The sequence below is a fragment of the Coffea arabica genome, chromosome 4e, assembly GCF_036785885.1.
Source record: "Coffea arabica cultivar ET-39 chromosome 4e, Coffea Arabica ET-39 HiFi, whole genome shotgun sequence".
Lineage (NCBI taxonomy): Eukaryota > Viridiplantae > Streptophyta > Magnoliopsida > Gentianales > Rubiaceae > Coffea > Coffea arabica.
In genome coordinates, this window is record NC_092317.1 from 6,828,565 (window position 1) to 6,841,419 (window position 12,855).

At 34.7% G+C, this 12,855-nt stretch overlaps 2 protein-coding genes across 2 annotated transcripts; one reads left to right on the plus strand and one right to left on the minus strand.

The window, feature by feature from the left end:
- Nucleotides 1–120: 120 nt before the first annotated feature.
- On the minus strand, nucleotides 121–3,541 carry LOC113742581 (uncharacterized). Its single transcript, XM_027270447.2, has 4 exons — nucleotides 2,944–3,541; nucleotides 1,256–1,819; nucleotides 494–909; nucleotides 121–303 (listed from the first exon to the last, which is right to left on the minus strand). Exons 2-4 carry the CDS (start codon nucleotides 1,769–1,771, stop codon nucleotides 198–200), a joined length of 1,038 nt encoding a protein of 345 aa, XP_027126248.1. The 5' UTR covers nucleotides 1,772–1,819; nucleotides 2,944–3,541; the 3' UTR covers nucleotides 121–197.
- Nucleotides 3,542–7,870: 4,329 nt separating this feature from the next.
- LOC113741515 (protein MICROTUBULE BINDING PROTEIN 2C-like) lies at nucleotides 7,871–11,357 on the plus strand. Its single transcript, XM_027269045.2, has 5 exons — nucleotides 7,871–8,326; nucleotides 8,453–8,536; nucleotides 9,714–10,037; nucleotides 10,508–10,726; nucleotides 10,895–11,357. The coding sequence occupies exons 1-5, from the start codon at nucleotides 8,084–8,086 to the stop codon at nucleotides 11,123–11,125; spliced, it is 1,101 nt and encodes a 366-aa protein (XP_027124846.1). The 5' UTR covers nucleotides 7,871–8,083; the 3' UTR covers nucleotides 11,126–11,357.
- Nucleotides 11,358–12,855: the final 1,498 nt, after the last annotated feature.

Here is a 12,855-nt window from a genome sequence, read left to right on the forward strand (position 1 = left end):
ATCAGTTGACGAGTTGCATGATCAGCCTTAGATTTGATGAAGAAAATCGGTATATATTGCCTCAGTGGGTATACTATAAAAGTGACAAAAAAAATTATAAAAATATGTGGCCTTTCACACTTGACAGGGTATATTAAGTTGATATCTGGATGATGTAGTATTTGGTAAAGATTTTACAGGACGAGATTTACAACACTCTAAAAATTCGAACATGTAAAACACATCCTCCAACATCCCCGCCTTTTGGGCTTTCTGTCAACTTCTGCCATTCTTATGGGACTTTCGTTCCATTCTGTTGCTAATCTGGTCAACCAACATTGATTCAATACAGATATCGTTAGTGATGCATATAATAAAATGTACATTCTACATTAATGGCATGAAATTTTCTGAGATTGGTTTGAGTCAGCAGCACAGCGAACGAGAGTTTTCTGGAGTTCAAGAGGGAAGAAGAAGAAGAAGAAGAAGAAGAAGAAGAGAAGATGGAACTTACGTGGGAAATGCAAAAGATCTTGTGCTCGCTGTGCTATTCGAGCGGAGGGAGATGTTGTCAGAAAATGGTATCAACCCAGAGAACGTTAATCGACCAGAGGCAGTGCTTGCTGCAGAGAAGCTAGAGCTTCCAAGTTCTCGATGATGCCCTGCGGTATTTTCATTTTGACGTGATGATGATGATGATGCTAATAATGGTACTTTTGACATGCAATCCGCCGCCTCGCAGGTGCTTTCGGTGCGTTTGTCTTCGGAGGTGCTTTCGTCCGTAATTGGTTGTGAACCAGAGTCATCTGTTATTCTTTGGGCTCCCAACTCAACCTCTGATCTTAGATCTACTCCATTGCAGTTTCTGCAATCTGCTTCCTTGCCAGCTGACCAAGTGTCCGCTATCATTGTTTCCGTCTTTGGATGCTCCTGAAAACCATTCCATGCAAATCAGGTATATTCTTGGTGATCATGATAGTCTGTAATTTATGACAGCCACTTTTAACCTGCATTGTCTCGTAGAAGTACTGGTATAAAAATGTTGGTGAACAAGATTGAGATTGATCGTCAAAGTTTGATTGTCATAGAACTAATTAACCTGATAAATAGTATGGCAATGTGAAAATAGCTGACAACATTACTAGAGACTGAGCAATGGAATTCCATTTTAAAAATCGAATCGAACAGGGAAACAACAAATTTGCCCATATAGACAATGATAAAGACCTTTGGGAACTGGAGGTGTTACAGCAGAGTATTGATGTAGAATTTGTACCTGATGATTCTGTTGTTGATCTAGTCTAAGATCTTCGCAATTAAACAAGTGAGAAAGAGAGGGACCGGTGATCTGCTCAGTATTACTCAAATTTCGTATATCTGATAATTCCTTCTCTGAAGAAGAACAAGCCTCTGTTGAAATATGAGCAGAAACTGTTTTATCTTCCATCAGCAGCTTCTTTTCAGCATCACAAAGCTTGGCATCATCATGAATGCAATCATGGTTAGAGAAAGATTCTTCTGCCCCAGTTGAAATGCTAGTATATAACAACATTTCTTCAGAAACCTCTCTGCTGTTTCTGGCCAGCTCATACTTCAACAGGTTGGATATATTATTGTGGTCCAACTCACAGTTTTCCACACAACATTTGTCATGACAAGGCACTTCCCCATCTATACACAAATCCTTGAAGATCTGGCAACCATTTTCTTTTAGGAAAACAACCACTTCTGGTACTTCGCACTCCATACTTCTCAAATCTCCATACTCAGGATCTCTGCTTTCCAATTGCATATAGTAGTGTGAATTTGTAAGTTCCTCAAATCCCAAATCTGCTGCTGCCTGAAAAGTCACAAATTTAAAGGCGAATGATTTGGTTGGCTCAACATCTACAGTTGGCAAGAAAAGGAAGGCCTTTGCCCACTGGACCTGATCTTTTATGCATCAAGTAGTTTGCATGACAATAACAGGTTTGCTTTTTTCTTTACTAGTCTTTAAATCAGATTAATTTTATTAAGCTTACTTTTCTCATCTTTGAAAGCTACAAGAAAGCTCAATTCCTCCAAGTCAAAATATTACGTTGCAGATCTACATTGAGTGCTTAAGTAAGATTTGAAATTTACATGTTGCTTTCTACAGAAATGTAAGAAATTCCTTGTAGAAATCAAAGTGTGAATCTCAGAAAAATATCAAGCACTTATGACAGCTCATCCCTTGCGTATTGCAGATGAGGGCTGCAAAAGTTTGAAGGTTCACAGCTACTGACATTGATAAAAACATCTATGGGACAACCTTTCTGGAAGGAAGATAAGAGTGTCAAAAGTGTCAAAAACCTTCCCGCTGGAAATCAAGTACTAATTGACTTTCGTTTTCATCAATTTCTTTTTCAGGAATTCAGAGGGCTCTATTCACCTAAGCAGAACTATAACAATCACGTTAGGCCTAATCAGACAGTCAAGAGGACTGATTTCATTTTCACATGTCTGTCCTCCATATCTTGCCACGCATCCTTAATCCTTTGTGAAGATAGTCTGTGATAAATAATAAACCAGTCATCTCCCCATTTCTATTTCTCTGCTGTGAAATCCTGCATATGATCTATCTAAGTGATTTTTTAAGTGGTGATGTTGATTAGTGCAAACTCCGAATCTCTTTTCTCAACACAATGTTCTTGAAAACAGCTGGTAGAAAGTCAAATCAGAAGGGTATCGATGTAGAAATCACAGATTTAACGACCCTTTTTTTCCTTCTTTTCATAGAGCAGATGCACATATATTCTGATCATAGTCAAACAGGCACAAGAAGAACAACAGCAGAAATGGGCTTTGTACTCGAAGAACTTCGCAAGACAACAGCTTTATTAGAGAACTCACAAAGTAGAGATCACAGGAATACATGCAGATAGATGGAGAAAGATCAAATGAATAAAAGCCTGTCAGTTCAAGGTGCTTTTGCTTTTTACTTACTATTTACGAGGTCTGCGATGAATTTCTTTCTGAGAGAAACCACTTAGTATGTGCTGAGCTCGACCAAGTGCAGCTTGTGTACTATTCTGGGAGCTAGGAATACAAATAAAGTTAGCACTCTAGGAGTTATCACCCGCAAAATTCCACCGGACCACTGGTATACTTTGTTGTTACTGGCAAAAATCGTCATCCATCCACCTTTTTAACCTCTAAAAGGTGTGGGAAAAGGTGAGGAATCGCTCAAGTACCAGCAAGTAGAAAGTTGATATAAAGGTGAAAATTAGCAAAAATAAAAGCTTTAAAGGGGGGGAGAATACAATGCAAAAGCAACAAAAGTAGCTCAGACTATCAATGGTCGGCTATCCATTACAGTAATAAAACTTTAGGCAAATAAAACCATCAAAGGGAAACTCATGGGGCACCCAAACCACCCCAAGTACAAAAGAAGGAGAAGAAAGAATTGGAAGGAAATGGAGGAATTCTTTGTTGACAGGTCTCAGCTGTCGCCATTGTCTCATCATTTAAGAAGTCATGACTTGATTGGGTAGAATACCTAACCTTTGATCAAATGTTAATGTTTATAAGCATTGAATTCTTCTGCTATTGCTCCAAAAAAAAAAACAGATCTTTTTTTAATTCTTTTCTAGTACAACTATTAAACATCCATATTGAGCTTCTAAACAAGTTCAAGAAATTCAGGGGGTATCAAGAAACAGGGAAGATCCCAACTCAGGTGGTGGTCGTGCTGAACTATTACTTTTTTTTTTTTTTTTTTAATTATATTAGTAACACAAGGATGCAGAAAGATCATAAAATCAGATTGTAAATAGGTATAAAAAAAAAATTTATATTTGTTACAGAGTTGGACAAAGATTCCAATATCTCTTCTACCAGTTACTCTCAACTACAACTTTAAGAATGCATAATCTATTAAAAGTGTAATAAAGTACTAAATATAAAAAATAATTAAGCCTGCGATAAAGTACCTTTTTCAATTAAGAACTGACAACAGCTGCCAACTGCTACAGGCAAGCATGGAGGAAGCAGTTAGTAGCTTGAGGAGAAGAACAAATTTGGACTAATCAACCCCCAAAAAAAAGAAAAAAATCAATTGCAAAATAGTTGATTAGACAAATAAAGGAACACGTTACATGCATAGGACCGACAAATACTAATTAACACCATTAAAACAAACTACAGTTGTTGGCAAAGCTTTTTTTTAATTTATATGGTAAGACTTGTAGAAGATTATTAAGGTGGTCAATAAATGAGTGCATTTAATCCTTTTCTTAAGATGGTTAGCAACAAAAGTTTCAATTGAATTGACAATTTTATCTCTAAGTTACCATATCATGCCATGTGTAATGTTTCATGTTGGCCATTCCTTTTCTTTTTCCATCTTTCCTTTTTTGAGAAGCAAAACAAACTTAAATCACGATGACAACCTCGCAACTCTAATATAAAAGCAGTAGTGTGATGGTGAGGAGAACAGGTTGGGGTCCTGTCTACAATTTCATGGAAAAAAAGGAAATCTATGCAAGTCTCAACTCTCAACATCCCATGGTTAGGATTGCAGCCATGTTATGAATGAAAAATAACTACTTATAATACAAAATCGAACATGGTAATTTTGTTAATTCTGTGATGCAATTATGTGAAGGGCAAGCTCTCTTAAATCCATATATGTCTCTTTTACAAGTCTTATCTGGGGTTGCGATGGCTAATAAAAAAGCACTTCTGTTACAAGTATTTTTTAAATTACGAAAAATTAGTTATCAAAAAATGGTAATTAAGCACTTCTGATACAGCAATTGCCTTTTGATTGTATCTTATGGGTTAATTTAGGTGTTGTTTATGAACTTCTTGTAAAAAAAAAAAAAAAAAAAGCCCTAAAAGTGCTCTTTTTGTAGACGCACTATCGTAAAAGCAAACAAACCTTAGTTATATTTCAACTCGTTTCAACCTTAGTTGGCTTTCAAAGGGCTCCAGATTATAAAGCATTGGATACAATATGTATGAATTTCTCTATTCTAACTCGGTTAAGCTCTCTCTCCAAGTATGACATCAAAATCCAGCTTTGAGTTATTAAAATTTCCAACTCTTCTTCTGCAATAAGAAAGAACAGATTGAAATGCAGCAATGTTGCTGTTATGCTAGGGTGTATGTGCACGTAGGATCTTGAACTTACAAAAATAATTCAGAGACATATTGCTCATTTTTATGTTATTATTATCTGATTGAAAGACAAAATTCAGAGATCTGATTTCTACAGATGTTAATCTGAATAATAATAATAATAATAATAATAAAAGAAAAAGGCCCTTTGATATTAATTGTTGAATATGTAAACCAGACAAGGGCTATGTCTTCTTGATTTAGAAAGCTAGTTAGAGGTGGCAAAATGGGCGGGATGGGCGGGATTTGCTTGGGTTTGAGATGGAACCGAGTCATATGGGTTTGGGCCCAACCTTACCCATATGTGTTTTGGGACTAACTTGGGCGGGATCATTTTGGGATGAGTTTAGATTGATCCCGCCCAATACCCAAATCCATTTTCTACATATTTTTTTTTCCTTTAATTCATTTTTTATTTTTATATAATTTTAATATTTTTGATTTATTAAATTTCTTTTAGTTTTATTAAATAAACATGCAAGTGCTTTATACTCAAGATTCCCACCAAAAATTGGATTAACAAATAAAGGAAAAGATATATATACAGCCATATTCCAACATATATCAAGATGGCCAAGGTCCTTAGGATGTTGAATATTTATCCTTATCATTGTCCAAGGATGACAGGTCTAAACTAACTGAAATGCTGGAAATTCTTGTGGATAATGACTAGGAAGACTACTAGATTATATTCGCTGGTATGACTATAAAAATTGTTAAAGATAATTTTTGAATCTAAGATTCCGTTTGGATTGACTTTTTTTTCAAAAAATAAGTTTTTCAAATACAATGTTACAGTAATATACAATAATTCAAGAAACATCCCATCCATATTAATATATCAAATATTTCAAAAAAATTTTATAGTAAAAATTTTTCATATACACTGCTACAATAAAATATTTCAAAAACACCTACCAAAAACAGCTAATCCAAACGGAGCCCTTGCCATTTGAGTCCAATGGGTACCCAAGTATTTTCCATCCTTTCCCATTCATTAATGGGTATAGTTGGGATGTGTCCCAACTTAAACCCAATACCAAATTATAATACCCATCCCGCCCAAAGTTCCTTTGGGCATGGGTAGCCCATTGGGACTTGGGACAAATTGCCAGCTCTAAAGCTAGTTCAACTCTCATTGCCTCTGTTTTCTAATTATTTCAAAAAAAAAAAAGGCAAAAATTTTGTGTCATATAAAGCCATAAAATATGTGTAGATGCAATCCTTTCAGCACTCACTATTGCTGAAGAGCAAGTCGCATGGAAAATCATTCAAAACGTTTCTTATATTTTACCAAATAAAATTTTTCGTCCTTTACTTTTAAAATATTAATTTTACGTCACTTACAATTCCAGTTAGCATAATTTTATTCCAGTCTAAGTTTCAGACCATTTTTAACTTAAAATCACCATATGACCCACATATAGTCATTTTTTATATACAAAAAAGTTAAATTTCATTTTTTAGAGGCAAAAATGAATATGAATTAGATCAAATCTCACATTTTTGAAGTAAAATGAATATAATTTAGGTTAGATCCTTCCTTTTTAGGGATAAAAATAATTATGTATCGGGTCACTTATTTAGCTAGAAATGAGATATTACTTTTTTGCCCAAAAAAAATGACCATGTATGGGTTACGTGATAGATTGATGGTAGAAAGTGGTCAAAAACCTAGATTTGGGCTAAATTTTACCAACTTAATGTTGTAAGAGACGTAGAGTTACTATTTCAAAAGTGAAGGACATTTTGAACTATTTTTCCTAAAATAAAATCAACAAAAATAAAAAAAATGAGCTTTGCCGCCCTGGTCATTCTAACTAGAGGCATTCTTGTCAGAAAGTGTTGCATTGTTTTGTTTTTACTCTATTTGTTTCTTTTTCTCAACAAACTCTTAAGCTCCATATGTTTCAATTTCAAAAGGGTGTCCGAAATAGAAATTGCCTTTGTTGAAATAAATCCTTTGAAACGGAATATAGGTGTTCCTAAATTCTTAATATGTTAAAATTATAATTAAATATGCTCTTATCTTTTATTCTTTTATTGTCAATAATTAACCTAAGAGCCCCTCTAAATTGAACAAAAGGAAAATTAAAAAGGATTGTCAACCTCCAGTGGCCCAATTTCAATTCACTCAGATCTAACTTACTAACTACTCCAACCAAAACTCAAGTACTAAATGTGATTGCCTTTTCTACTGTAGCTTTTTTTTTTTTTAAATGTGATTTATGTGAGTTAAAATGTAATTAAATAAATAGTCGAGAAGGCTTTGATCTAATAGTTAACATTGAAATCTTATGAATCGGGGAGGTTTTGATCTAATGGTTGAATTGAATGACCTGAGTTTTAATCTCCTTACTCTTGCCTACTAATTTTCTTTTTTTAAAAAAAATAAAAAATAAAAAAATAATTAAATAAACAAAAATCATTTAAAAATGTGTTAAGCAAATATTTACTATAGAATTTAAGCAAATATTCCCAAAAGAATGTTCAAAAAAAGTTTTCCTTAAGTAAATAAATAAAAATGAATTCAAAATGTGTTAAGCAAATATTCTCTCAAGAATTTTCAAAAAAAGTTTTCCTTATTTTAGTCGTGACGTTGGAGCCCACTAAATATTTGTCCTAAGATATCTTTGTGGGTTCTCTTCTTTTCCTTGACGCTTTGACGACAAAACGTGACGTAATAAACACCTTTGCTCTTCAAATAGAAAACGACACCGTAAGATAACGCTCAAATTGTCCGAAATCTCTCAAAATAAAAATTTGAAAGTCCCAAGTCTCTTTCTTTCACTCTTTCCTTCACTTTCTTCCCACTCTCTCTCTCCGGTCTTCTTCAAAGCAAAAAAACTGAAAATTTTCTCTCAACAACATTTGTTTCCCGAATTTTACTCCTCCAATTTTAATCTGAGGCTCGAATCTGTAATTACAATCGATCTGTAAAATTGTTAAAGTACCATTAAACAATATGTTTGAGCCCCAACATTTGGTAGATTTACAAGATAACCGCTCAGCAACTGCTGCCGCCGGCACGGCTGAACCTAACTCGTGGCTTTCCGGCGACGTTCGCCTCCATCATAGGGCGTCGTCCTCTCCTTCTTCTCTGCACCGTACGCTCTCTGCGCTCTCCAATGCCTCAGCCGCCGGCAGCTATGACCCTGTCCTCTTTAACGACCTCGTCGAAATGGTCCCCCTCGTTCAGTCACTCATTGTAAGTAATTTTTTGGTCTTTTATTCTTGTTTGAAGTTTAAATCTGTTTTTTTTTTCTTTTTTGCTAATAAATGTGAAGCGCGAGGGTTGAATTTGAAAATTTTGGTTTGGGAAATTATTGTGTAGGATCAGAAGGTGAACCCTTCGTTTACTCGGAGAGGTTCAATGATCTATACCAAGACACCGTCTAGAGAATCACTTGCTCGAAAGGTACTATTTGTTTACTTATTTATTTACTTTATTATATATATATATTTATATACTTGTATTTGTTATGCATAGTTTTTACTTGCTAGAAGATGATGGAAATGGAATTTGAACTTTAATTCACTTGTTCATCTGTTTTAGTTATGCGTATTTTTCTGCTTTATTGCACTAGTAACTCACTTATTTTGTTGGGGACGTCAAACAGTTGCCTGGTCTGATGGATAAAATTATGGAAGTTCATCATTCGAATTGAAATTAATGTGACTTTTGCATTATCAAGCATGTAGTGGGTTATAGATGTACTTACTGTTTAGTATTGTGGCTATGGACTCTGACTTGACCTGTGTTGTAACACATTGGGCAATGAGGTTCAATTATGAGAAGTGAACTGCGTTTATTAAGGATACTGCTAGCGGAGGATAAGCTGCCATATTTGCTGGAGAATAGGATGAGTGAAATTTTTGGTCAAGTGCACAACCAAGATTTTTTTTTGGGAACTAATTAGAAATACTTTGGAAAACACCAACATTTATCATCTAAAAATAAGATACACTTATTGGGGCTGTTTGAGTGCATGCCTCAGTTTTAATCCTTTGCAATTGGACAGACTAGAAGGTTCTCCAACCTTAGCTCTAGGAATTTTTACTTTTCTAGTTAATCCTACCTTGGAATTTTAGCTGCATAACTTCAGGCTTATCTTCGTAAATGGGCCTGGGGACTGTAAAACTCTTACCATTCCAGACTACTTGCTCGATGCTGAAAAATGCGTTCACTTAATTGTTCTCATTTTGCATAAAAATTTTTTACATCTCTTAATTTTGTTTGCTTAGGATAGTTTCGAGCTGGCAGCACATTAGGTTACGTTTAAAAACATGAAGTGTTAATTATCTTGTTCTTCTATTTATCTTATGGTGGTAGGTGCTCCAACCATGTTGTGAATGATTTCATGAACACCCTAACTGGGATTGGTCATGCCTGCTGATCAGCTTGAAGTCTTAGCACACACAACCCCCCACTTTCGTTTTCTTGGGACCCTAAAAGAAAAATTAAAATGCTTTCATTTTATATGAAGTTTCAAATCTTTGTATGTTCTTTTGTTCATTATACAGTTGGGTTCATGATAGCCTAGTTTTGCTTCATTTTAGTCGATTTCAGTGGTGATGTTTTATGTTTGGTGCAGACAGCTGAAGTAAAGGCGAGGAATGGAGTTCAATCTATTCCTATGAAAAGGAATAAGGACCACAGGAATAACCAAGACAGAATTGCTGACAACTCATCTATGCTTTCAAGGTTATCACCAACAGAAAAGGATATGGAAGAATTGTTGGTTTTGAGAGAACAAGTTCTGGATCTACAAAGGAAGTTATCAGAGAAAGATGAACTTCTGAAGTCAGCAGAGATCTCAAAAACTGAGATTCTGGCCAAGCTAAATGAATTGAAAACTGAAGCAGCAGAAAAGGAGTTTTTACTAAATTCCACCCAAGTACAACTTGCTGATACAAAGGTTTGTTTCTAATGCTAGCATGTGGTGCATAATTAGTTCTCTTATTTCGTTAAGTTTTTCATTTTTCCTTTCTATCGAGTATGGAATCTTTTACTTACCCACAAAAAAAGTATGGAAACTTTCTCATTATTGCCTCTGTAATTGGTATTTCATTGACTCTTGTTTGCCAAAGCAACCTCATAATGGAAGAATCCAGTATGTATATCTTTTTTCCGTTTACAGTAGCTAATTCTCATTTATTGTGGCGTAAATGTAATCTTTGTGGAAAATAATTGCCTTTCTGGGTTTCTTCCTTTTTGTATCAAGAATTTTAAAACGCTGCATGCTCGTAGTTTGTGTAGTTGCACTTTTGAGTACTTAGGTGTTTCTTGCACTCTAGTATCTGTGGTTTTGGTTGGTGTGTGTGGTTGACCCTGGCAAAGCATGTGATCGTCTGGTAAACCATTGCTGACTATACATCTCCTATACAGATTAAGCTAGCTGACAAACAAGCAGCTGTGGAGAAGTTACAATGGGAAGCAATGACATCCAATCAACGTGTTGAACAGCTACAGAAAGATCTTAAAGGGGTGCAAGGAGAAATTTCATCATTTATGCTGGTATTTGAAGGGTTGGCAAGAAACGTTTCTACCCTTTCTGCTAAAGATTATGATGCTGTATCTTGTGCTTCAGATCACAACCCTGATCTTGTAAGTCAATGCCACCTAGTGGTGCTCTCTTTAGTGAGGTTATTCTTCTTGTTGCTACGTGTTATTCAACTCTAATCGCTGTGGTTGTGTTGGGTTGGGAGGGTTGGCATCTTAGACATCTGTTGGTTGCTATGTTGTCTACAATTGAAATAAATTTCTTTTATACAGGATGACTTGGATGAAATTCAGATGCAAAAACTAGAGGCAGCAAGAGAAGCATATGCCACTGCTGTTGCGGCTGCAAAAGTGAAGCAGGATGATGAGTCTATTGCTGCAGCTGCAAGTGCGAGGATGCATCTGCAGTCGTTTGTTATGAGATCAAAGAGTTCCAGCGGTGGCAAAGGAAATCCAAATGATGGAGTTTCAAGAATTATTGCAGAAACAGTTTCTATTAGCTAATTTAGGTACACCTGCTTGAGGTGATGATTGTAGATTTGGCTGCTTGTTGATAATTAGGGGCATATCGTTCTTTACTAAAGTGTGAGTGAACTATTGCTCGTCATTTCCTTTTCTTCTTGTGCTTTTACTTGTTGAATGGAAACAAAAAATGAAATGTGTACTAATTTGTGGTCAATGTTACTTTCTTGAATAGTGGTTACAAGCCCATAATACATGGTATTATTCTTCTTAACTCTGAGGTGTTGTTCTTTATATACTTTGGAAAATAATTAGGCGCATTTCGAAAATGTTGCTTAATTTTTTTTTTTCGTTTAATTTTGTTCTGATCTTGATATAGGTCCTCATCCTTATAACTTTGCATTTGCAACTAATTCGGCAATAACATTTTTCAATTTTTTTTTTCAATGAAAGATCAGAGACTCGAGCATTCTTGTAGGACTCTCTAATGCGTCAAGTGCTACTCCATTCTTTTTTTTGGAATAATTCCACAAACCTCCCCTGAGGTTTATGATGATTGTAGGGAGTACCCTCTAGATTTAAAAAATTACATTAACCTCCCTTAAAAGGTACGTTGGCTCACTTTGCTGATGTAAGCAAAACATCCCCATTGATAATCCTGTATCTAACTTAGTTGATTTTTCTCCTTAGAAACAAAATTCGTATGTAATTTTGAACATGATATATTGCTACATACTTTAAAAAAATTATCTATCGAATTCATTTCTCTTCCCTTAAATAAAAAAAAAATTCACATGGACGAACCAAAAATTGAGTAAGCAACCCAATTTTGTAAGAATTTACAATTTGTTTTCAAATTAATACAATGTTATGTAATATTGGACTGAGGTCATTTGAGTGGTTAGGACAAGAAAGAATCTACTATTCTTCCTCTTCTTTATTTTTTCTCTCTTTTTTAACGATTTGTTAACTTTAATTTTAAAAGTGCATCACATCATGGAGGTGTTAAATTGAGCAAGTCATGAAGGTTACTTTTGTGATTTTAACACCATTAAGGTATGTAGGTGTAATTTTTTAAATAAAGGGTACAGCCTGCAATTATTATAAACCTCAGGGGAGATTTGTGAAATTATCCCTTTTTTTGTGATAAAAGTACAATTTCATTTCAATATTTGCACTAATAACAGAAAGTACATCATACACGACACAGATACATATACATAACATTTGAAAAATCAATAAACATAAATATTATGTTGAAGCTCCAAAAGATAAACTGGATTGCTATATTTAGGAATTTTTGTAGAAAAATATATTGTAGTGATTTGATGTATGTAAAATAAAAAATTATGTGTTCATGGAAAACGTAAAAATTTTCGCAAAAAACCACAATCCAAACAAGTTATTATGTTCAAGTATGTTCCCATGCTTTGGCGCTGTATTTTACTATGTTCTAAATACTAAACCTTGTTCAGATTCGTTCGTAGACTTACAAAATAAACACCAAGTTTAGTTATGAAATCAGTGACATCCAATGGACTTCATTTGTGCCATTACATGATTCAACCTCGCGTCCTTGCCGTCGTGAGCCAAAAGTCTACTCTGATGCTGTGATATTAGCCTATATATTCCAGTCAATAGACAGTTGAGCAGCTGATAAAGCTAAATAATAACTAAAGAAAATCTTGCCAAAACTTTGTAACATCACTAGCAAAGTTGGATAAATAGAATGTTAATGATTCAGCTACAGATAACATGGAAGACAAAGTTCT

Coding starts and splice junctions, on each gene's coding strand:
- LOC113742581 (XM_027270447.2), bottom strand. CDS start 1,771: ATGCAATTGGAAAGCAGAGATCCTGAGTATGGAGATTTGAGAAGTATG. Junction 910..1,255: donor ATCAACAACAGAATCATCAG/GTACAAATTCTA, acceptor AATGGTTTTCAG/GAGCATCCAAAGACGGAAAC. Junction 304..493: donor AGATCTTTTGCATTTCCCAC/GTAAGTTCCATC, acceptor TTGGTTGACCAG/ATTAGCAACAGAATGGAACG.
- LOC113741515 (XM_027269045.2), top strand. CDS start 8,084: ATGTTTGAGCCCCAACATTTGGTAGATTTACAAGATAACCGCTCAGCA. Junction 8,537..9,713: donor GAGAATCACTTGCTCGAAAG/GTACTATTTGTT, acceptor TGTTTGGTGCAG/ACAGCTGAAGTAAAGGCGAG. Junction 10,727..10,894: donor CAGATCACAACCCTGATCTT/GTAAGTCAATGC, acceptor TCTTTTATACAG/GATGACTTGGATGAAATTCA.